The following is a 24,278-nucleotide window of genomic DNA, read 5'->3' as shown; positions in this document are numbered from 1 at the left end:
ACAAAGATTTGGGAAAATGATGCTGTTGTGGTCAACTAGAATCCCCCTCTGGGGCTCTGAGATGCTCTGGTGCTACCAGGTGGGAGGAGAGCAAAGCACAGCTCAGCAGCAGATTCAGCACGAGACGTGTCTGTATTTCTATATGCAATTCATCATCCACGGCAGCTCTGCCACTGTGTGAAGTCCAATTTCTCCTTTGTTTGGGGCTGACTGAGCTGCTGGCGTCACCATCACAGAATCACAGAGTATCCCAACTGTTAGGAACCCATAAGGAGGAGTCCAACTCCTCCAACAAGCACCACCAGATCCAGTCTGAACTGTGGGAAGGAAACCTGTCCTCACCTCACCTGTCCTTGGCAAAGTTAGGCCAAAACTTAGGGGTTATGGACACTCAATTCCATAAAAACAAAGAAAATTAAAGAGGAGGAGAGGAAGAAATGTCAGTTTCTGCAGGATGATTCTCCCCCAGGCACAAAATTCACACTCTGAAGCCCAGCGTGCACATGTTTATGGCTGCACGTACCCGTCCAAGATGGACTCTCTGCAGCAGTACAGGTTGTCAAACTTCTGCTTCGTCACTGAGTCATTGACATTCATGGCTGGGACGCAAAGCTTCCCTGCTTTGGACAACTGGTAGAGCCTGTGAGAAACAAAGGAAAAGCAGAGGATCGGTGGAAAACGCATCCTTTTGATTGACTGTTGCATGTTCTCCAGTGTTTTGGTTTGCTAGGATGAGTGGAGCGCATCTGGAGGGACAAATATAAACTCCGGAGGGGCTGAGCAGCGCCCTGATTTCAGGATGACCTCCCTTTCCGCAATCCCACCCCAAAGCAATCATCATTTCCTCTGCCACATCTCACTCCCTTCCAGAGACCGAGCTTAGGTCCAAACCTTTGGCTGTCCCTTGTGCAGCGCCCTCAGCCCTTCTCTACCACTTCCCATTACCTGTGCACTCCGGTGACGCTCTCCTCTACGATCCCCTTGATCTTCTTGAACATGTTGGGATATTTCTTGTAGATCCAATGAGTGAGATCTCCTCCGTCATCCAAAATCTGGAAGGAAAGCAACCATGGTGTCACCACACTGAGGGTTCACTCTGACCCCAAAAAGGCACAAAGGGAGAAAAACTGCACTCAAATCCTCCCTCAAAGAACCATCTCTGTAGCAAAGCCCCATCTAAGTGTGTCCGTACCCCAAGATATCCATGCACAGCCCAACTCAAAGAGCTCAAAATGCTTCCCAATTTTTCCATTTTTATTCGTGTTTTTGTTTATTTTATATTATTTTAGCACTTTTCATACAGAACTTCCCATCTGATCACATTCTCTTTGAAAATGTCGAGCTCCCAGACCAGAGTTTTGTACTTTGGGATTGGTGTGTATCTTCTCCTAGCTTCACTTTATCAATTAGTGGCATTTTCAATGGGAAACTACTCAAAAAGAGGAAAATAAGCCAATGTTGTATCTAAACTGAGTCCACCCTTAGTTTCTGGGTGCACTTTTTGACCTTCACAATTCTTTCTGAAGCTTAAACAAGACAAGTCTGGCAAACAAACGATGTGGATCTATGCCTCTCCCACCATTAATTACTTTACATTATTTGACTCATTATATGACAAACTCCAGGGCTAAAAAGCACAATGCAAAACGCACACTTGGCAGCTGCAAGTGATTCCTCTAACCTTGCTCTTTTTTCCCCACCAAAGCCAAAGTTGTGTCTAAAACCAAGAGGAAATGCACAAAGCCCCACGGAGAACAGGGGCTCCCTGTGGCTTGGAGCTCTAACATGACCATGATATCTCACCATGTTGGGCTGCCACCCCTCGACGTTGACGCAGCGATCGATGCACCACCAGAAATCGTCTTCAGATTCTCCTTTCCAAGCAAAGACGGGGAATCCTGGCACAGAAAGGGAGCTGGGTACCGCTCTGTGGTTCTGTGATCTTTAAGGACCCTTCCAACCCAACCATTCCATGGTTCCATGACCCTTAAGGACCCTTCCAACCCAACCATTTCATGACTCTACGGTCCTTCAGGTCCCTTCCAACCCAACCCATTCCACAACTCGATGAGTTTGCCTGGGGAGTGGTGAAAATCTACCCAGGTAGGGCAGGATTTGAATTAAGGCATCTCCCAGGCAGACATCAACAGCTCCTGGTTTGTAAATGTTGACCCCAGAAAGTTCTGGGGACCCCTTGCAGCCAAAACCGTGACTGAAATTTAACAATTTCTCATCTTTGTAGAATTGAACTTCATATAGAATTGAACTGCACCCAGTGTGCGCTCCCTACTGGAAAGACCCAAATGCAGTGATTTCATCTTCCTATATGTTTACTCTAAATTTAAAAGACAGTAACAACAATAATAAGAGAGAATGTAAGTGAACTTGTGAGAATGTGAGTGAATCTAAGCCCCATCAATACGATGCGGCAGGCAGAATCTTTTCCTAGCAGGAAAAGCAGAGCAGCTGATATTTCCTACCGCTCTCAGCCAGGGCAGCAGCCACTTCATTGAGCGTGGAGTAGATGTTGCAGGCAGCCCACCTGCACTGGGCCCCCAGCGCACCCAGGGTCTCCATCAGGACCTGGATTAAAAATATGAAGAAAAAAAAAGGACAAAATCAGGGAAAAAGTTGAGGTTGGCCTTGCACAAATCCAAAATATCAACTTATAGGATCATGGAGTCATTAAGGTTGGAAGAGATCTCCAGGGTCTTCAGGTGCAATCGTCAACCCATCCCCACCAGGCCCAAAGAATTACAGAAGCACTGAGGTTGGAAAAGACCTTGAAGGTCAAGTCCAACCATCAACCCATCCCCAGCATGCATCCCAAATCCCCACTGCTGCCCCGTCCTGTTTTTGGAGCAGAACCAACAGCTCTCACATGGCACAGCTGCACTCATCACCACCCACCACATCTCCACGCATATCCGATAGAGGAAATTTGGCTCTGTTACCACTGCCAACAGCAGTGCCTTTATAGCTGCCTCACACCACCTCTGAGCACATCCTGAGGTATCCACAAAGCTCAGAGGGAGCACAGCATCACAGAACCACGTCCAGGACCACGTCCCATCCTAAGGGTTAGGACGAGCTACAGAGAGCATCTCTGCTACACTACCCGCAGTTACACAAAACACATTTGTGATGCTTGAACAGATCCATCGACAAAGAGTAATTCATGTTCAGCACTGGCAATCCGGAGTTTGTTGAATCTATAATATGAATTTTTACTACTGATTTTGACCACCAAAAGAAATATGGGATTGTAGAATAGCTTGGGCTGGAAGGCTCCTCAAAAATCACAGAGCCATGGGACGGTTGGGTTGGAAGGGGCCTTAAAGACAGCAGAACTATAGAATGGTTGGGTTGGAAGGGGCCTTAAGGACAGCAGAACTATAGAATGGTTGGGTTGGAAGGGGCCTTAAAGACAGCAGAACTATAGAATGGTTGGGTTGGAAGGGGCCTTAAGGACAGCAGAACTATAGAATGGTTGGGTTGGAAAGTCACTGAACCATGGGATGGTTGTGTTGGAAGGGTCCTTAACTATCATGGAACTATGGGACAGTCGGGTTGGAAGGCTTCTTAAAGATCAGAGCCCCAGAATGGTTGGGTTGGGTTGGAAGGGACCTTAAAAAATTTAAACCCAAGTGTTTTTGCAGCTCCAACAGGCAGCCACAGCACTCAGCAGCCCCATTTCTATCAGTCCCACACTGAAATAAAGCAGGAGGAGGTTATGGATGGGATCTCACCGCTGTCTGGGCTGTGATGTGTGTGCAGCCCACGATCTTGGCCCCAGCCAGCGGCTTCTCTCCCTGAGCTCTCTTCCTCAACGCCATCAGTGCGGGCATTTCTGAAAGGCAAAATGGAGAGAGGTCCATCAATGCCGCACATGGAGGAGCAAAAGGCTTCAATGGAGGCATCAAAGAAGTCAGGGTGCAGCTGAAACGAATCCTATAGCGCTGTGAGGGTTTTTCCCTACTACCCAGAATGCAACATACTCACATCTTCCAAATTCCTACCAGCAAAGAAGCTTCTTCCTCCAATTCAGGATTCAATATCATCACAACTCCCAAATCTCCACCTTCAGGGGAAGGAAAAGCAGAACAACAAACCCCAAACAATGCGGAGCTGAAGGAACGCAGCGTTTTACCTTGCTCAGCAATTTCGATCTCTCGACGCCCAAATTCCGCCTGTTTGATGTTTTTCACACAGAAATCACTGCTGCCTTTGGAGTTCTTCTGCTGCTTGTCCCTCGGGGAGGTCTCATCGTCGGAGCTGTCGGTGTAGGAGGCAGCTGGGGGAGAACAGGAGGTCAGAGGGAATAAAACATTCAGATTCAAAGAAGCATAAAGGTTGAAAAAAACCTCTGGGATCCCTAAGCCCAACCACCAACCCATCCCCACCATGACTGCTAACCATGCCCTCCTTCTGCTTGTTTGATAAAGGAAAAGGGAAAGGGAAGGAAGATTCCACCACTATTTTGCCTCTTTCTCCTTCCACCTCTTCTCCTTCCTCTTCCATTTCCTCTCCTTCCTCTTCCTTCTACTCTTCTTCTTCCTTCTAATCCTCTTCCTCTTAATCCCCTTCTTCCTCCTCTCCTCTCCTTTCTCTTCCTTTTCTTCCTCTTTCCCTTCCTCCTCCTCTTGTTCCTCTCCCTCCCTGGCAGGAGCTGCCCCACACAGTGTTACTCAAAGCCCTTCACCTCTGCCCAGCTCACAGTGGCACCATTCTGTATGGGTTTGCATGAACACAAGACCTGACATCAAAATCATCCCCTGGAGCAGCACTGGGAGCTCAGCAGGGCTGACCACTGACCTGCAGCTTGCTCATCAAACACCCCCTGATGAGTTTATTTTGTTAAACCTCCCTTTGTTGAGCTCCTTTTGTAACTGCAACACATTACAAGTCAAGAGTCCCAGAACTGGAGGTTCTCAGCACCCAGCATCCCTCCAGGGATGGTCTCCAAGAGGTGACGATCTCCAGCACGTCGTCCTACCGAGCAGCCAGAATTGATTTGCATTTTCTGCCCCAATTCTGTGCTTAAGCGATGCTGGAGGAGTAAAGTGACATGAAGGGCAGCTGCATCATATTGCAGAGGCAACAACAGAGCTGAGCCCGTGGTCCTACCTCTGCCCACAACCACAGCACTACGGAGGCACCCAGACCATGGGAATGACCCAAGAAGGGGTTTGCAGCACCTTCCAAGAACTCAGAGCCCATGCAATCCCCTGCCAACCGTTCTGCTTTCATTTCCACAGCAGAAGATCCATGGCACAGCCATCAGGCAGCACCCCAGACCCAATTCCTCTCCCTTCTGGCTCCCAGGAAAACCTCCATCGATCCCAAGGACTGAGCTGAGTGCCGGGCTCCCCACACCCGCTCAGCTCTAATGCTCTTAGCAGGAATTAAGCACTGCTGGAATGTCTCTGCCAGAAACCTTTTCCCAAACCCACGTATGGGTCCAAGGGTGGGCAAGCAGGGCTGCTCAACCCCCAAATCCCATTGTGCAACGTCAAGGGCTCCAGGAGGATCACAGAGCTGTGTACAGATCTTGGGCTGAAGGCAACTTTTGTGAATCAGATCTCAGCCAGATGTGAGACAGATCCTTGTACACTGATGGGAGAGGAAACAAGAAAGAGGGGGAAAATCAAAGGGGGGAAAAGAAAAGGGGGTGGAAGGGGGGAAAAGAGGAGAGAAGAGGGGAAAGGGAAGAAAAGAGAATGAAGGGAAAACAGAGAAAGAAGAGGGGAACAAAAGGGGAAGGAAAAGAGAGGAGAGAAAATGGAAAGATGGGAACAGAGGGAAAAAGGGGAAAGGGAAAGGGAGAGGGAGAGGGAGAGCAAGAGAGATAGGGAGAGAGAGAGGATGAAGGACCTGCATTTCAGGCAGTGAGCAGTATTGCCTTACTGTGCCATGAACTCTGAATGAGTCTATTGCCCAATATGTAAGAACAACTCCAATGAGCAATTCCAGAAAAATACCCGTTTTCCCCAGGTTTGTTTCTAGGACTTTGCTGTGTCACGTTTCTACATCAGCACCAAACATCGGACCTTTCAGGTGTGGGGCACACAGTGAACTCAGCCTGATCTTCATCTCATTAGGTTTGAATAAATCCTCACAGTCTGCTCCAGTAATGAACTTTCAGTATAAACTGGGAATGCCCAAAGAAATCAGATGGGGAAAAAGAGGAGGAAATGAAGGGCAAGAGAGGAGGGAAAGAAGGGGAAGAGAAAGAGAGGAAGAAAGGCAGCAGGAGTCATACACAAGGGTTAAAAGGAGAGCTCCCAAGTTTTAGGAGCAAAACTACCTATTTTTCCACTCAAATACATGTGGAGATGATGAGATAAAAGCAACAATCCCTTCCCATGCTTCCCCTTCTCCATGGCCTACGTGGGCATCGGGATGGGACACGCAGACATTGGGATGGGATGCACAAATACCATCATGGGATGGATGTATGTCAGGATGGGACACGCAGATGTTGGGGCGCACAGACACAGGGACGGGACACACGGACGGGGGGTGGCACCAACCTGAGCTGTAACTGTCTGTCGACGACTGTGAGATGGAGCGGGACAGCGAGCGGCGGCCGATTTTCGTCGGGCGCTTGTTGAACTCCTGCTTCTGGTCAGCAAACTGGATCTAAGGAGAGAAACGGGGGGTTAGAATGGGTGGAAAAACACAAGGATGGGGCAGAGGAATCCTGAACCCTCCTCTGAATGACTGATGCTCCTCCTCAAGCCTTCTTACAGCACACAACTTAGATGGCTTCCATCCCCATTCCACGCAAACTTATTTTCTCCATAAATAAAGGTTATTTGTTGCAGGGGAGCCTGATTGCTCCCCAACATCTGCAGAAGTGACAAGGGATTGACCCAGCCTGCAGTGTTCTTTGTAATGAATGGGAAACCCCTTTGCTTACTGCAAGAAAGTACAATAAACAAAACCAAAACCACCCCAAGTCACAAATACCAACCACACTCTGTGTGAAGGAGCGTTTAGGATCGGGTATTTCTATCTCCCAACGCCATGTAGGGATGCATATAGTTTGGGCTGAATAAGACCAAATAATCAATGCTTGCCCCAATCCAGGTGTTCACCTGACCCAAACACCTGCACTTGCAGATGATCCCAGTGTTGGGCCACAGAGGGTTGGGTTTGTCCCTATATCCCATTTCTGGGCTCTTCCACAGGCACTGGGGCTGTTCCATGTCTGTGCTCTTTGATCACCAAGGCCCCTTCCAACCCAACCACTCCATGATTCCATGATCTATAAAGTCCCTTCCAACCCAACCACTCCATGATTCCATGATCTATAAAGTCCCTTCCAACCAATAACCACTTCCCCATCGATATCCATTGGATCTATAAAGTACCCTTCCAACCCAACCACTCCCATGATTCCAATGATCTATAAAGTCCCTTCCAACCCAACCACTCCATGATTCCATGATCTATAACATCCCTTCCAACCCAATCATTCCATGATTCCATGATCTATAACATCCCTTCCAACCCAATCATTCCATCATTCTATGATCTGTAACATCCCTTCCAACCCAACCATTCGATTATTCCATGCCCTATAAAGTCCTTTCCAACCATTCCTCAACTCTATGACCTTTAAGGCCCTTTTCCAACCCAGCCCATCTTGTACAATCAGAAACAAGACTTGCAAAACTCCTTGGACTTTGCTATGGGCAAAATACAAGCTGACACGGTGCAGTGGGATTAAATATTTACATCTCCAATTTACTACAAACCATTAGTTGAGTCTATTAACTGAACCCTCGGGGTATTCTGAGAAGGTGGTTTTGCTTGAAGAAGTCACCTCAGCATAAGGAATGTGACCCTTCTCTGGGAACATAAAGCTGAGTTTGGGGGGTTAAGCAGCAGCACTGTGCCCATGCAGTGGGTTGTCAGAGCCCCTTTTTGGGCTAGAAATTAAGGGAAAAGGTGATGGGAGCTCCTTCAGCCCTGGGAATCGCGGTGGGTCCTGGTGGGACCTGAGCACACACAGCGGGGCTTATATTCCTTTCCTAAGAAGCTGTTGGCCTGAAATAGCTTTTCTTCTTTCATTTAAACCCATTCAAGGTGCAGTTAATCCAAGCAGTGCAGCGATCGCATTCAGACCTCTTGAAGTGTTTCTATGTGCAGGAGTATCTCCATCATGTTGGCTCTGTTCAATGAATGGGTCACACAGAGGAGCTGCAGGTGGAACCTGAGCTGCAGAAGAAATGCCTCCACAGGTGGCAGCTGGCTGTGCTAATTAGAAGGGATTAGGAAGGCTTGGAGAGCTGCAGGTGTGTGACTTAGGAGTTGTTCCGATGCTGTGGTTCTCCACCTCCAGCTGCTTCAATCTGAGAAACCTGAGCCACAAGTGTTAATGTGCAACGAGCCACGAGTCCTCATGTGCAAATGAGAGAAGCTTTGCTTCTAGCTGGGGATGGTTCTTGGGTCCTTGCACCGCGGTTCTGGTGCCCGCAGCTCATCCTGGTGCAACACAGACCAGCCCCGCTGCACCGAGAGAATATGAAGAGGAGTTCTGCAGAAAGTAGGCTCCAAAAGAGGCAATTTTGGGGAAACAAAGGAAGACAGAGATAGAAAGAGAGGGATGTTGGGGGCAGGAAACGACCTTAGGGTGCCTGGGGGCTGCCCTCACCTGGGCTTTCCTCCCTGCATCGCCATCGACATTGTACTTCTTCTTGTTCATGCTGCGGGTGCTGGCGGCTCCTATTGCGGCTGCGGGGGAAGGAGGCAGGGAAGGTGCAGCAGCAGGAGGCTCCTGGGCTCCCTTTGGGCTGAGGAACCCCAGCTCTGTGTGACGTTCCCACCTCCAACCCCACTTCTGCTCCCTGAGCTCAGAGCGGTTTTTACTGCGTGTGCGTAACAAAAGCTGATTTATATAACCAGGCCATTTCCTCACCCGCTATAATTAACTTGCTAATTAGGCTCTTTTAAACTCGGGTTCTCCCCCAACCTTCTTTTTGCCCAATGTCAGATGATGCCATTAGCAGAGCCTCATTAGAACAACATTAACTAACGAGCCACTAAAACAACAACGGCTTTTGTTACGCGGCAAAGTGGGTTCTCATTACAGCACTCCCGGAGCCCAACCTGACCCCACCACAGCTGATGCTTTAATTTCATTTCTGGAGCCCTTTTCCAAACACTTTGCTCTGACAGTGCACCCAAGATGACTCCTACAGAGAAACTTCATTGCACAGAGAATCAAAGAGGGAGAACCTTTTATTTCCATAATGAATCAAAGAAGAGGCAGAACCTACATTTGGGCACTGGAACTGCATGGTCTCTAAGGACCATTCCAACCCAACCATACCATGATTCCATCATCTTTAAGGTCTCCTTTCAACCCAACAATTCTGTCATTCCATGATCTTTAAGGTCTCTTCCAACCCTACCACACCATGATTCCATCATCTTTAAGGTCCTTTCTGACCCAACCATTCTGTGATTCCATGATCTTTAAGGTCCCTTCCAACCCAACCACACCATGATCTCACGATCTTTAAGGTCCCTTACAACCCAACCATACCATGACTTCATGACCTTTAAGGTCCCTTCTAACCCAACCATTCTGTGATTCTGTGATTCCCTATTTCTCTACAGAGGGCACTGGGAATCAACGGACCATTGACCTCAACACTGGTCCCAACACAACACTGTAATTTCATAAGCTCTATGTGATTAAAATCTGCTCTCAAAATAAAGCTGGAGAACAGTCAACAAACCATGAGATCCCATGTGGATCGTGTGGGTTTTGATGTTTGGTTAATAGTAAGAGCTGCGTAGAGGCTTGAAGTGAGTGTTAAGGTAAGAGTATAAAAAGCTGCTTGAAATAATGACCTTAATGAGGATGAGCATTCTGCGGCTTAGGCTAATCATTATTTAAAGCATGATCGTTCGCTTCCACGCTGACCTGAGAAAGCACGTAGAATTCAATTCAGTTGAGTTAAAATCAGGATCACAAACTCTGCTCAGAACTTAAATTCAGAATTTCAATGAAGTCATCAATAAGTGATGATCCTTATGGGTCCCTTCCAACTCCAGATATTCTGTTCTACAAAAACCCATTTCTTTGTAGCTGATGTACGTACAACGTGGGTGAAAGGATAAAAGAAAAACAACAGAAAAGGAGCAAGGCACTGAATGGTGAAATGTGGTCTTACAGAAAGAAGCTGTGAGATCCACAGAGCCTCGGGGAGCTCCACTGAGGGCACCTGATATGGGACATGGAGGGGAACAATGAGTTCGGAGCCAACCTCCACGCATGGGCTGCACTTGTAGACAAAGATGAAGCACTAAGAATAGCTTTGTATGAGCGTATAAACTTCTTATTCTGGTGACCTCAGTATTTTTAGAAGAAATACCAAGAGGCACGACTCCAAAAATAGAAAGAGATGAGTGGAAACCAAGGAAAATGAGTCCCGTGGACAACGCCGAGTCGAGCTCCAGACACACTCCCTCTGCCTCCCAGCCCTGCCTGCTTCTTGGAGCAAGGCTGATGTATTTTCAGCTGCCTGGAGAATTCTTTCCATCAGAGAAACCAAGCAGAGAAAAGCATATTTTCCTGTTTCCAACCCTCTCTGCTACCAACACGATGCACACTCTGCCCTGAGGTGTGGCTGCAGTGTCAGAGATGCCATGGCAATGTCAGAATCTGATTTAAGAACTGATTTGATAACGAGAATTGAAATAGTTAAAGAGATAGCAATTGCTATGCTGATCTCGTAGCTGATAAAACATTGAGTCCCCTGGAAGGTGCCGTGTTTTCTCCCACTCCTCCTCCCCAAATTGCTATGAAATTGGCTCTTAATACAACACAGCCATGAAATGGGGTGGCACATTGGGACCATGTCTTGTGTCAGTCACCTGCAGTTTGAGAGCTGATGGGTCCTGGCAGGGGAGCGTGTCCAGAAGATCCTGGACTTCATACTGATTCTCCTGCCAGCTTTGTGCCACTGTGTCCCAATGTCACCATATCTCAACACCATCACATCCCAACACCACTCAGCACCTTCATATCTCCATGTCATTGTACCTCAATGCCACCGTATCCCAATGCCATCATATCCTCATGTCATCATATCCCAACACTACCATATCCCAATGCCATCATATCCTCATGTCATCATATCCCAACACCACAGTATCCCAATGCCATCATATCCTCGTGTCATCATATCCCAACACCACCGTATCCCAATGCCATCATATCCTTATGTCATCATAACCCAACACCACTGTATCCCAATGCCATCATACCCCCATGTCATTGTATCCCACTGTCATCATATCCCAACATCATCACTGTATCTCAGTGCCACCAAATCCCAATGTCACCACATCCCAGTGTCACTGTAACCCAACCACTGTATCCCCAAATCCACTGAGTCTGAATGCAGATCAATGAGACCTGAGTGTGCGAGACTTCCAGCTCCCCACAGCAGCCATCAGACAGTGATGTGGGAATGAAAATAGCATGGTAAGTAACTCACCATCCACGCTGGCACATGGAAAGCAGGGCTGCAGGCGCTGCCATTCCCCAGCTCCATCAGTGTCAGCCCCATGCCCAGCTCCAGGAGTTTGCTGGGTTCATCATTTCTGCCCCCAATCCCATGCCGGGTGCCTTGCCCACCTCATTTCTGCAGCTGCAGCCAGCCGGATGCCTCTATTGCTGGATTTAAACTCAATATGGTTGCAAACAGGCTTTGTAATCCCATGGCTGTATGAAGGATCAGAAATAGTCTTAAAGGACTCGTGTGTTGCTCAGTCCCAAAGAAAAGCAGAGATGGAGCTGGCTGAATCAGCTGCAGCTCCCTCTGCTGCCAGCAGGCAGAAAAACCCAGGGCTAACACACCTCATACACTCCTGCAAAGCAAATGGATTTTGTCTGAACCGCCTCGATGAACAGAAACTGGGGAAAGTTTGTTGGGTTTTGGTGAGATTTTCACCCTGCTGGCACCGCTTCTCCTTCCTGAGTGAAAGCAGCTTCTGTTCAGCTCTGCTTCGAGCTTTGGGCTGTTTTATCCTCAGCTCCAAGCAACACACAAATAACTTACCAGCAAAAATGCAGCCTGGCTGCTGCAGCCCCAAGGGCAGGCAGCTGAGATTTCCCAAACCTACAGGATTTGCTGTTGCAGATGATGAACTGCAGAACTGATGAACTGCAGCAATTCACTCCCAACACAGTCACCATAAGGAGGAAGAGCTGCTGACTTATAAACCATGCTGACACTCCGGGTTCTCTCTCCCACGCTCTTCTTAGCCTTCAAAATACTTAAATAAGGAACAAGGACACTTGGCTGTCCCTGTCAATAAAACAGGAATGTGGGTGAACAAATGGGATATGGGTCTTTTGCAGAAGCTGGGTGTGCTGACTATAAGGGATCCAGTCCTGGTGGACATCTACATCACCATCCTGCAGTCATTTGCACCAAGGGCCATTAGGTTGAATTTGGAGTGCACACCTGCATTGAGGCTGAGCTCAGAAGCACATTACACTGCTTGGAGAATGAAGATAATGAGAGTTTAATGCATGCGATGGGCTGCAAAAGCCACACATGGTCACGAGGGGGAGCGAGAGCCCGAGGAAAAAGCATTTGAGCCTCCTGCTGTGAATAAAACCAGGGGAATCTGAGTGGATGTGAGGTCTGCCCAGCTTCAGGCTAACTTGTGAGCATGAATTCAACAAGTTAATTAATGTCGGGCTGCTCGCAGCTCCTGGCGCTGAGATCTCCTTCCCAAGAGGACAGAAAACAATGAATTCTCCCAATTCAAGACCTTTTGTCAAGTCAACACCAAAACAGAAGCAGCCTTTAAAGAAGCCACCCAGCTCTTACAAGTTGAACTCAAGTCTCATTTTCTCATTAACTTACTGCATTGCTGTCTGAGTTCCGCCCTCTGCCTTCCACACAGCCCAGTTTTGGAGTAGTTGTGAGCTTGATGCCTACCTGAACCTCCAACTTAACTAAAAGTGTTTGCAGAAACTGAAGGTTGGGGCTTTATGGCAAGAAACACCTTCCCAGGGCATGTGTACCTGCTGGGGTCTGCAAGATTTTATCATCAGAGAAAAATTTATTCTTGAAACAACTGATTTTCCCCATGGGGTTTCCAGGACTCTGTGGACACAGAGCTCTCTGAACAGTAAAGCATCAGTACTCTGAACATGGCACATGGCTCTGCCATGGAGCAGGCAGCTTGAAATTGTGTCTTTAAAAGGCAAAAGTGCAGCCGGCACCAGGATTTGAATATTGGCTGAAAGAATGAATGGGGTTATACAATTCTGTTCAAACTAAACTTGGAGAGGAGGGCAGGAGAGTGAGAAAGGCAGCATCGCAGCAAGCCTGCGCTGGTTTTAAACGACCATGTCATCATCTGAGTCATGGAATGCTAGAATCCCAAAGAGCCATGGAATGGATGGGTTGGAAGGGACCTTAACAATCACAGAACTACAAAAATCAACCTCTGTTGGAAGGGTCCTTAAAGATCATAGAATCATGGGACGGTTGGGTTGGAAGGGTCCTTAAAGATCACAGAATGGTTGGGTTGGAAGGGACCTTGAAGGACTCTGAATGGCTGGGTCGAAAGGATCCTTTAAGATCTCTGAATGGTTGGGTTGGAAGGGTCCTTACAGATCTCAGAATGGTTGGGTTGGAAGGGTCTTTGAAGGATTCAGAATGGTTGGGTTGGAAGGGTCCTAAGAGGCCAGGAAGACCCGTGGTCATTTGACCCATCTGACTCACAGCAAAGGCTCTGCACATCCCGTGCCAGCTGCCCCTCCACAAACACGCTCAGCCAGAAGAGAAACGCTACAAGGGGAAAGAAAAGAATGATGATAATCTTATTATAGCCATTCCTTTGCAAGCCTAAACCCATGTTGTATATGCATCACCCCGGGCAGGCTGACCAGTCCTTTGAGAACATGCCAAAGATCTCTGCTGGCAGAATGCTTTGCCCATACAGCAAGCCCTGTGCCACCAGCAGCAGCATCCCTCAGTCCCAGAACCATTTAATACTGGTTCGCTGCCATCTGCTGTGCTCCTGCTTGCTTCTGACAGCTGCTTTAGGGCGAAAAAGGAAAGAGATTCCAATTCCAAGCCACAGCGTCGCATTGCTTGGGCACAAGAACAAGGGATGACAAGTTGGGAGGGAGCTGGAAAGTTGCTTCAAGGTTCGTGGGGTGGTAGAGAAAGTGAAGGCAGGAACGTAAATCAATAACAAGGACTGGAGAAACATTATAGATGTGGCTCCTAGGGACATGGTTAGTGGGCACAGTGGTGATGGGTCAACAGATGGACTTGATGATCTCAGAGGTCTTTTTCAGCCTTATTGATTTTATGATTTCAAGGCCCTCTAACCAAATCTCTGCCCCAGCACCCAATAAAGAAAAATCCGACCCAGTAATAAAACAAGAGCGGAGAACCCAAAACAAGGGTATTTGAGATGGAAAAGCTCCCCTGCTCAGCATCTCAGAACATCCCATGCTGGAAGGGGTCCATAAGGATCACCGAGTCCAACCTGCTCACACACTGCAAGCCCTCAGATTCACTGCAAACACCCCAAACTGGTGCTGGAAGTGACACTGGCTGCGTCACGCGCCGCTCGGCTGTCAATGAAGCAGGGAAAATTAAGTTAACGAGCAAAGCTTTAATCAGCAGACCTTGGCATAATCAGAGGCTGAGCTGCTTCAATAGGCAGCGACAACCAACTCCCCCTTCTGTTCCATTTTCCCATGGGAATTAAGTGACAGGTCCCCCAAGGGACACGGAGAAGCTTTCCCAGGAGGGATTACTGCCGCCCCGCGCTGTGCCCTGCAGCTCCTCACCCCAATCAAGAACCATGGAGATACGGCACTGAGGGACACACTCAGTGGGCATGGGTTGGGGTGCTGATATAGGAGATGCCCTCTTCCAACCTCAATGATTCCGTGGTCCTACGATCCACGCGGCCACCAGCAGATGCAGTCACAGCTGTTCACCTTCCGTGCTCTGAGTGCCTGCAATGGGTCTGAAAGGTCTCGGGATGGACTGGCTCAGCTGGGAAGGGCTCCTCTGAGCTGGGTTGCCAAGGATCTTCATGATCCTTGAGGTCCCTTTCAACCCAAGTCAGGTCACAGGGCACCAACCACCTTGCCAGGACCCTGAGTGCTGCTATCAGAAATCAAAGCGTGCAGCTCCCATCCCTCCCCATATCACATCCTTTCCTTGCGAATGATGAGAGCTTCCCGGCTCTGAGCTCATCTCTCCATCCCACCAGGACTACGGAGTATAACCTCATGTGTTATTAATACAGATATAAAAAATAGATTAAAAAAAAAACAAACACTCAAAAACCAACAAACCTCTCAGCACAGAACAAATGTGCCCGGAGAGGAAAAGACGCAGTCACTGTCAATGAGACAGCAGCGTCTTCAGGTTCATCAGGCCTCAGTGAAATCAAGCTTAACGAGCACTATTACCATCTGCTAATTGACGTGTTTTAATCACTTAGCAGCCAGCAGTGTGCCGGCAGCTATGCAATGCTCCGTGGATCCCAGAGGAGCCATTTGTCAGAAGTGCTCAGTGCTTCAGGAGGTCAGAAATGCATTCTCCATCTCCACTCTTTGTCTGACCCATGCTCAGTGATGACACGCCAACACCAGAACCACAACCTGCCCAAAACACAGACTGACAGCATGGAGAAGGGGACTGACAGCCCAAGAGTGTCCTAACAACTAGATTTAAACTTGTTTCTGGAAAACAAACAGCGCAGCACGTTTCTATGCCACTTAGTTCCCTCTTTCAGTGCACCTAAAATGCTTTGGAGTCATTTGGAGCCATTCTATAATGTACAGAATCACCAAGGATAGAAAAGACCTCGAAGGTCACCACATCCAACCCCAACCCAACCCCACCAGGCCCACCAAACCACGTTCCTAAAGACAATCACTGAGGATGGAGAAGACCTCGAAGGTCACCACGTCCAACCCCAACCCAACACCACCATACTCACTAAAGCACATCCCCAAAAACAAGCACTGAGGATGGAAAAGACCTCAAAGATCACCACTTCCAACCCCAACCCAACTCAACCCCACCATGCCCACTAAGGCACGTTCCTAAAGACAATCACTGAGGATGGAGAAGACCTCTACAGTCACCACGTCCATCCCCAACCCAACCCAACCCAACCCAACCCCATCATGCCCACTAAACCACGTTCCTAAAGACAATCATACAATCACTGAGGATGGAAAAGACCTTGAAGGTCACCATGTTCAACCCCAACCCAACCCAACCCCACCATGCCCACTAAGGCACGTCCCTAAAGACAATCACTGAGGATGGAGAAGACCTCTACAGTCACCACATCCATCCCCAATCCAACCCCACCAAACCACGTTCCTAAAGACAATCATACAATCACCGAGGATGGAAAAGACCTTGAAGGTCACCATGTTCAACCCCAACCCAACCCCATCATGCCCACTAAAGCACGTCCCTAAATGCAATCACTGAGGATGGAGAAGACCTCTACAGTCACCACATCCATCCCCAACCCAACCCAACCCCGCCATGCCCACTAAACCACTTCCCTAAAGAGAATCATAAAGGTTGGAAAAGATCCCTAAGATCACCAAGTCCAACCCCAAACCACCCCTGCCATGCCCACCAAACCACGTCCCCCACCGCCACATCCCCACGGTTATTAATTTCAAAGCGTCCAAATTGAAGGCCAGGTTTTATAAGAGGATGTTGATGTGTTGTTTTATTGGCAATACAAGCACTGGACCGCCCACAGTCTGTGCAGTTTGGGTCCGGACCATGGGGATGCCTGAACTCTACATTCCTCAGGCTTCCAAAACACACTGAGTTCTGCTTCTGTTCCAATCTCTGAGTTATAACAGCGCCGAGCAGCCAAGAACAAGAGTTGAAGTGGTATTTATTTGCTTGAAATCCTGAATCCGTTACAGGAAATGGATCCAGAGAGCCAAATAACTGTGAGACATGAGTGGGATTTTTGTGTTTTGAATAAATGCACCAATATGTGATGTGTGCAATGTACAGCGAGACGTGGCTGGATGGGACCTTGGGCAGCCTGAGCCGGTGGGGGGCAGCCAGCCCACAGAAGGGGGGGCAGGGAAGCTTTGGGGTCAAACCCAATCATTCTGTAGCAATATGATCTTTGAGGACCTTCCAACCCAACCATTCTATAGATCTGTTCTCTTTACGGTATTTTCCAACTCAACCACTCTGTAGCTATATGATATTTAAGGACCCTTCCAACCCAACCACCCCATGATTCTATGATCTTTAAGGACTCTTCCAACCCAATCATCCCATGATTCTATGATCTTTAAGGACCCTTCCAACCCAATCATCCCATGATTCTATGATCTTTAAGGACCCTTCCAACCCATTCCACAGCTCTACGATTCTCTAACACTGTTGAATGTGGTTAGAAATAATCCATCCACAACACACAGACAGGGTGAACCACACGGCTGCATTCAGGCAACTTCACAGGGACACATTTCTACCATGGATCATCTGTCTTCGATGGAAATAAATGCCCCAATTCACTTCCCTGATCAACAAAATCAGACCAAAAACACGTCGTGTTCCCCTCAAATCCTCTTTCCTTCTGTCTATGCAGGCAGAGTCATCCCGTTATGTACCAACGCCTTTTCAAAGAAGAAAAGAAATAATCATGAAAAGAAATCACTGTGGGAATCAAGCAGATGCTCTGCATATCACTTCTTAAAAAGATACCAATGGGAGCCCAACACACGAGCTGCTCCCCTCCTTCCAGGAGGGACACACCAGGTCGTATCTCCTCCCCCCAAATCTGGGATCAAAATGGAACAGAGCAATATCTGTTGTATATCTGGTGAAATTCATTTCAGAACAACGTAGATGTCAAAGAACTCCAATGAAGCAAACAGAACGAGAAGGATCCAGCTAACTCTGCCTATTTTCCAATCTCTTCATCCACCAAAGGGTTAAGTGTGTTTAATTGTGCACATAAGAGTATTGCAATTAAACCCATGGCGTGTCAAATCAACTTGAAATCGCTGCAGGCTCCGTGTGCCCGTCACTGCATCCAAGTGCCCCACGGGGTCAGGAACGGCCTCGGCGTCACGTTAAGGAACACAACGCTGAGCAAGAAAAGCTCGGTCAGATATCCATCTGTTCAGACCTGTTGTTTGAGGCAGGCCTTGCTCTGAAGCATAATCCAAAGGCAGCCAGACAGCAGCTCTTGTTGCAACACGAGTGGAGGCCAATGTCATTTTTGGTGCAGAGTTCAGACGTGCGTCATTCCGCTCCGAGAAATAAAGCAGCTCTGTTCTAAACTGCTCCGAAAAAATGACTCCTCCACGCAAACGTTCATTCCCCAACCTCTCAAGTCCTATTTAAGAGCATCGTTGTCTCTTTTTAAGGGCTTTCACAGAAAATGACAATTAAAAGGAATACCAAAACTGGGAGATGACAAATTTATCGCGGGGCGCTGGATGAAGAGCTCAGCCCCACCATATTTCAGTCCATCAAGCACACAATTAAAAGCCTTTTTCTGCTCATCAGCTCTTTCTAAACGTTCAGCAGAGAAATGAGGCTGTTACCCGAGATCACCACTGCAGCAATCAGGCCATAAAAGCAGCAAAAGGCACAATGCAAAGTGTGGGAGCGCTGCTTTTGAGACAAGGGTTACTGAAGCCAATGGGTGTAGCATTACCCGTAATGACGCGGTTTTTTTCTGCAACAGAGCATTAAACACTAAAATGGATTTCAGAAATATATGCTGCCGCTTTCAATTCAGACCAGACTGTGCTTGGAACAGGCTAACGATAATGAGTGCATTTCACTTTGGCTCCATGAACCAAAGATTAAAATGCCTTTTTTCTTCCCAAGCATCAGAAATCCCAAACCAGCAGATTTTGGTGGCAGGCAATGGGGCTTCCCCACGCAGAATCGAACAAGAGTGAAATAAAATCCCATGTTTAAGTCTCTTGGAAGATACAGGCCACGTAATACACCATTTACCTACAGCCACCTCATGGCAGCCTATAGTTACTTCACGGTGACCTGCAGCCACCTTAGAGTGATCAATAATGTCTTAATAACTACCTATAATCTCCTTGTGGTGACCTACAACCATCTCACAGCTACCTACAATCATCTCATGGAGACCTACAACCTCTTCATAGCAGCCTACAGCCACCTCATGATGACCTAAAGCCTCTTCACAGCAGCCTACCACAATCCCATGGCGACCTACAATGACTTCACAGTGACCTACAGCCTCTTCATAGCAGCCTACAATCTTCTCAGGTTGACCTACAGATTCTTCATAGCAGCCTACAACCACCTCACAGTGACCTACAATCCATCCCCATCAGCCTACAACCACCCCACAGTGACCTACAATCCCTCCCCATCAACCTACAACCACCTCACAGTGACCTACCGCACCAAGAGCTTTCCATCCTGGGCTCAGCCTCTAAAATACGTTTCTGTCCAACACCACCAGGAGAAATGCAAGTACTCTGAGCAGATTTCAAATGAATATTGAATATGTGCAATGAATAAGCACATACTTCCTAAGGCCATTCAGCCATGCTCGCCGATAATGATCTCAGTGTTGTGCTTTCAGTTCAATTATCCTCTTGCAGATTCTCTTTGTTGTCACATTAAAAAAAAAAAAAAGAAAGAAAGAAAGAAAAAAAGTTTTTAAAAGTATTAAATTGCTTGATAGCAAAGGGCAAGCTTCATGGCTAGGGCATGGGAACAGACAAAGCAGCAACTGCATCCCATTTATTGGGGACACAACATGTTCCCTGACCTTAAAGGACCCTTCCATCCCAACCATTCCATGACACTGAAGGACCCTTCCATCCCAACCATTCCATGACCTTGAAGGACCCTTCCATCCCAACCATTCCGTGACCTTAAAGGACCCTTCTATCCCAACCATTCCATGACCTTGAAGGACCCTTCCATCCCAACCATTCCATGACCTTGAAGGACCCTTCCATCCCAACCATTCCGTGACCTTAAAGGACCCTTCCATCCCAACCATTCCATGACCTTGAAGGACCCTTCCATCCCAACCATCCCATGGCTCTGTGACCTTTAAGGACCCTTCCAACCCAACCACTCTGCAGTTCTGTGATCTTTAAGGACCCTTCTAACCCAACCATTCCATGATTCTCTCATTCATGAACAAAATCGATGGATGGCTGAAGTGGAAATACAGCATAAAAGAATGGGAAGGCTCTACACATCTATGGGCTCGGATGAGCTCCCTTACACAACCCAAACACAGCAGCAAGCAGCACTGTAGGAATAATCATCCATAGCCCCACAAAATTCCAACTCCATTCCTGCAGCTCAGCAGAGCTTAAGATCTGAGCTCCATCACTCCCAGCATTACTGTCTCAGCCGGAGGAGAGCCCCAAGGGGCGGCTGTTGTGATACACCACGGGGAGCGCACACCTCACACCTCCAGAAACCTGGAAATCCCACAAAGCACAGACTGTGAGCAGCAACACATCAAGTGTAAGTGAGTCATTCACACCCTGGGCACAAATCTCACAGCATTTATCACAGTGGCAGCGTGCCTGCCAATAACGGGGGCTGGATCTCGCTAAACGTCTGTCAGGTTTGTTTGCAGCTCCTTTTCTCAAGGAAACACATCCTGCTTTTTGCACCACGGGCCTGTGGGACTACAGAGCCATTGAACAGTTGGGTTGGAAGGGATTTTAAAGATGGCAGAACCACAGGATGGATTGGGTTTGGGTTTCAGCAATTCTTTGACACTGATAAATCCAGCGCTTGAAGCCTTCCAGCACCATCCCCTTCAGGCTCATGAACCATCCCCTGAATTACACAGCTGCTGTTTCCCAAAGCAGTTCACGTGAAGAATAACTGCTGTTAAATAGCTGGAATAGCTGAAACCCAACACTGTGTACTTCTGCATTATCGCAGCACACAGCCCTTATGCAGAAGCAAAGGAGTTCTAGGAAGGAGAGAGAAAAGAGAAATGGATGTTTGTCCTTCTCAGCTGTGTACCTCCATGATCCGCTCTGCAGACGGAGGTGGGTGCTGACCTGAATGCATTTTACGTGTGGGTAGGAAACAAAAGGAGCGGATGGGTGAGATGGATGAGGGAGCAGAATCCTCGCAGTGGTAATTGAGGCTCTGCCCCGATGCATTGTGATGTGCTGGGAGGTGCCTGGTAGGCGGCTCAGCTCTCGGCACGCGTCCTCTCCTTCTGTTTGTCTCTGAAGCACGTTCTGTGCTTTCCCTCTGTTCAGGGTTTCTCAAAAGCTGAATAAAGAGAAGGAAACGTGAGGGCTGGGGGGGCTGCACGTGCGTTAAGACGCTCAGAGATCAGCCAAGGACGGCTGTGCCTATGGGAAAGGAGAGCGGCAAAAGCGACACGAAAAGGAACAGCATTTAAAGCCGATTTTCACCCAGAATGCTTCCCTGATTCTTTCTGACAACCCAGAAATGGATTTGCCCAAGAGGCAGCACCATCCTCATGGAAGGGAATGGGCTTAAATTTGTTTTCCATGACAACACGGGGAAGTGCCAAGGATCTGCATCAGGAATGGCACTAAGTCAACTCCAAGGATGAAGTGAGGACATGGCAGCATCCATCTCAACCCTAGAATCCTAGAATGGTTAGGATGGAAGGGTACTTCAAGATCACAGAATCCCAGCACAGTTGAATGGAAAGGGACCTCAAAGCCCCCTCGCCACACTTCTTTCATGGGCTGGGTCTCCCCCACCAGTTTAGGCCACCCAGACCCCATTCATGACCATGGGCAGCTCCACGGATGGAGCACCCACACTGCTCAGGTTCAGTCCAGAATCCCCACGGGATGAGAAGCTCAGTGCTCAGCCTCAGGTCTGCCCAGGCCTGGCAGCTGTCTGCACCCACTCAGCATTGCCACTGGGTGATCTGAGGTAGGATAACCCCAAACCTCACCCCTAAACCATGCGATGAATCAGCCTTAGTGCTGCTGCCCACAGCTCCAGTCCTTCCCCATGCAAGGTCTTTGTAGGCATGGTGGGGATGGGTTGGCATTTGGACTTGATGACTCCAACCCTTATGATTCTATGAATTAAAGATCCCAAATACAGCTTGTCACCTCCCATAGGAGCAGCTGCTCTTTGCAATCCCCACACCAGCAGCTAACATCTCCCCACAGAAAGGTGAGGCAACAAGAATGTGACGGGGAAGCCACATCACGAGGAACGTCGGATCAAAATGCTTTGCATGTTCAGACAGCCCAGTGACTCATCTGTGGTCATTTTGTGCTGCATCTGCTGCGGAGAAACCAGAAAACGTTTCAGTTGATTTATATGATGAATAAGTCAAGGAAAAACGAGATGCCAAGTACTGAAAGTGCTTTGCTGTTGATCAGATCCCCTCTCTCAGCCTTCTCTCCTCCACATGCACAGCCCTGGAGCTCTCAGCCTGTCCCTATCAGGAGGTGCTCCAGGCCCCCACTATCTCTCCACTGGGCTCTCCCAGCTGTTCCCTGTCTAGAACTGGTGAGCTCAGCACTGGGTCTTTCTGGTCATGCTCTGTGCAATGCACCCCAAGGTCCCATTGGCCTTCCTGGTTCATGGTCAACCTTGGGTCAACCTATTGGCTACCAGGACCCACATGAGCTGGGTTGAAATAAAGCACTGGGAGGTTTATCCAGTGGATTCCTGGTCCATCTCTATCTCGTGGTTGCAAGATGTCTCCAAACAGTGGAGATGAAACATCCACAGAGAAGAGAGAAGTGATATCGCCCCACTGGATAAGAGGAAGACACTGACCAAGATCATCTCCATATCACAAGACAGCCAAGCAAAGCCTCTTCCTCCTCACTTACTTCTCTGTTTCTCAAAGTCTCCTCCTATGTAGAGGTCAGTATGCATGTGGGGTGGGGGTGGGGAGTGAAATAACACTATTTTCCTTTTAATTTTATATTTTTTTTCCCTTCTTTCTCCTCAGCCACACAGAGAAATCCCACACCAGGTCTCCTAGAAGGTCCCTTCCAATGGATATTCCACGTTTCTAAGACTCCACAAAGCACTAAACAAGAAAGTGAGCCACGTTCACCACCTCAAACCTTCTTCTTCCACACTCCAGACTGGAATATCCTGGGGAGAACCCTTGTGCTGCTCCAGCACACGAGGGCTGCAAGGAATGCAACAAGAGGAACCTGATTTTAATGACAATGGTTGCCAGGGTTACCTTAATTCCATCGCAGCTCCCATAGTCTCCCAACTCCAACTCCACACCACTAATCAGGAGCCTTGCATAACATTAGTGCTGAATAACCCAATTTAAACCGAGTGAAAGGCCTGGATTGTTGCAGGGGTTGTTGACGCAAAAAGGGGGGGGGAAAAAAAGAAAGCAAAACACAAACCTGTTTTGTTCTGGGAAGCTCTTCTGTGTCTGTCACCCTCATCCTTCCCAAAGCTTTGGGTGAGCCAAAGCCAGAGCGGAGCCGAAACGAAATGCATTGCTTCGTTAGGACAAATATGGTTCCCTGTATTTCCTTCTGAAGGAAAATAAAGCACGGCGACATGCCTTCAGCTCCCTGCATCGGGTTCTTCAGCACAAAACCCCATTTCCTACTACACCTTTTGATCAGCAAAGCTGAGGAGTGAGGGCTGCGTTCCACCACCTGCAAATCGCCTTCAATTAGCACCAGGTAGGAGAAGTGAGGGAGCATTTCCACGCTGATAGCCCACACTTGGCTGGGTTGAGGCAGGACACCACTCTAGAAAGAAGACAGAGTTCCCCTCCCACAACTCTTGTATTGAAGCCGAATTTGTTCTGCTTGCATTGTGCTCATCTGTGCATTGTTGGAATGCATTACAAAGCCAGACAGGGAGCACAGTGCTCTTCACACTGTTCTGTTGCTTGGTTATTATGCAGAGCTTTTCCCACCAGTTACAACCAACCCTCTCTCGTTGCAGGAGGGCTGAGGAGGTAACAAACAAGAAATAATGAGAAACAGATCACGGAGGTACTGATAAGAAAAAGAAGAAATAGCTGATTATGTCACAGAGCTTCTTGTATGCTGTTACCACTTAGTTAATTGATTGCAATGAATCCTTAATTTCTGACCACCTACAAGAAAAATCACTTGAGTTTGATTCCCATGTACAGGAAACTGTGTGGCGAGATGGAAGATGTGGGCTACTGAAATCATAGAATGGTTGGGTTGAAAGGGTCCTTAAAGACAGCAGAGACATAGGATGGTTGTG

General features: G+C 48.1%; 1 protein-coding gene and 1 long non-coding RNA gene across 8 annotated transcripts in view; one reads left to right on the top strand and one right to left on the bottom strand.

Annotated features, from left to right (window-relative positions):
* The window catches only part of AHCYL2 (adenosylhomocysteinase like 2), a 37,144-nt gene that overhangs the window by 7,676 nt on the left and 5,190 nt on the right, over positions 1 to 24,278 (bottom strand). Inside the window, exons 1-8 of one of the 4 annotated variants that reach the window (XM_015854892.2) lie at positions 23,432 to 23,643; positions 6,534 to 6,642; positions 4,151 to 4,294; positions 3,750 to 3,850; positions 2,481 to 2,583; positions 1,804 to 1,898; positions 946 to 1,052; positions 524 to 640 (exon numbers count right to left, since the gene is read on the bottom strand). In XM_015854892.2, coding sequence (XP_015710378.2) covers positions 524 to 640; positions 946 to 1,052; positions 1,804 to 1,898; positions 2,481 to 2,583; positions 3,750 to 3,850; positions 4,151 to 4,294; positions 6,534 to 6,642; positions 23,432 to 23,611 — 956 coding nt within the window. In that variant the 5' untranslated portion in view covers positions 23,612 to 23,643. Of the gene's footprint in view, positions 1 to 523; positions 641 to 945; positions 1,053 to 1,803; positions 1,899 to 2,480; positions 2,584 to 3,749; positions 3,851 to 4,150; positions 4,295 to 6,533; positions 6,643 to 8,662; positions 8,778 to 11,519; positions 11,771 to 23,431; positions 23,644 to 24,278 lie in introns of those variants that run through there. The other 3 variants (XM_015854743.2, XM_015854808.2, XM_015854660.1) reach the window with 3 other exon arrangements.
* LOC107309846 overlaps positions 20,392 to 24,278 on the top strand; it is a 6,201-nt gene continuing 2,314 nt past the window's right edge. Inside the window, exons 1-3 of one of the 4 annotated variants that reach the window (XR_001553374.2) lie at positions 20,393 to 21,097; positions 23,014 to 23,719; positions 23,988 to 24,260. This is a non-coding gene — a long non-coding RNA (uncharacterized LOC107309846). Of the gene's footprint in view, positions 22,926 to 23,013; positions 23,918 to 23,987; positions 24,261 to 24,278 lie in introns of those variants that run through there. The other 3 variants (XR_001553364.2, XR_001553399.2, XR_001553388.2) reach the window with 3 other exon arrangements.

This window comes from Coturnix japonica, chromosome 1 (genome assembly GCF_001577835.2).
Source record: "Coturnix japonica isolate 7356 chromosome 1, Coturnix japonica 2.1, whole genome shotgun sequence".
Classification (NCBI taxonomy): domain Eukaryota; kingdom Metazoa; phylum Chordata; class Aves; order Galliformes; family Phasianidae; genus Coturnix; species Coturnix japonica.
The sequence above is the reverse complement of the archived record's forward strand: the minus strand, read 5'-3'. Positions and strand labels throughout refer to the sequence as shown.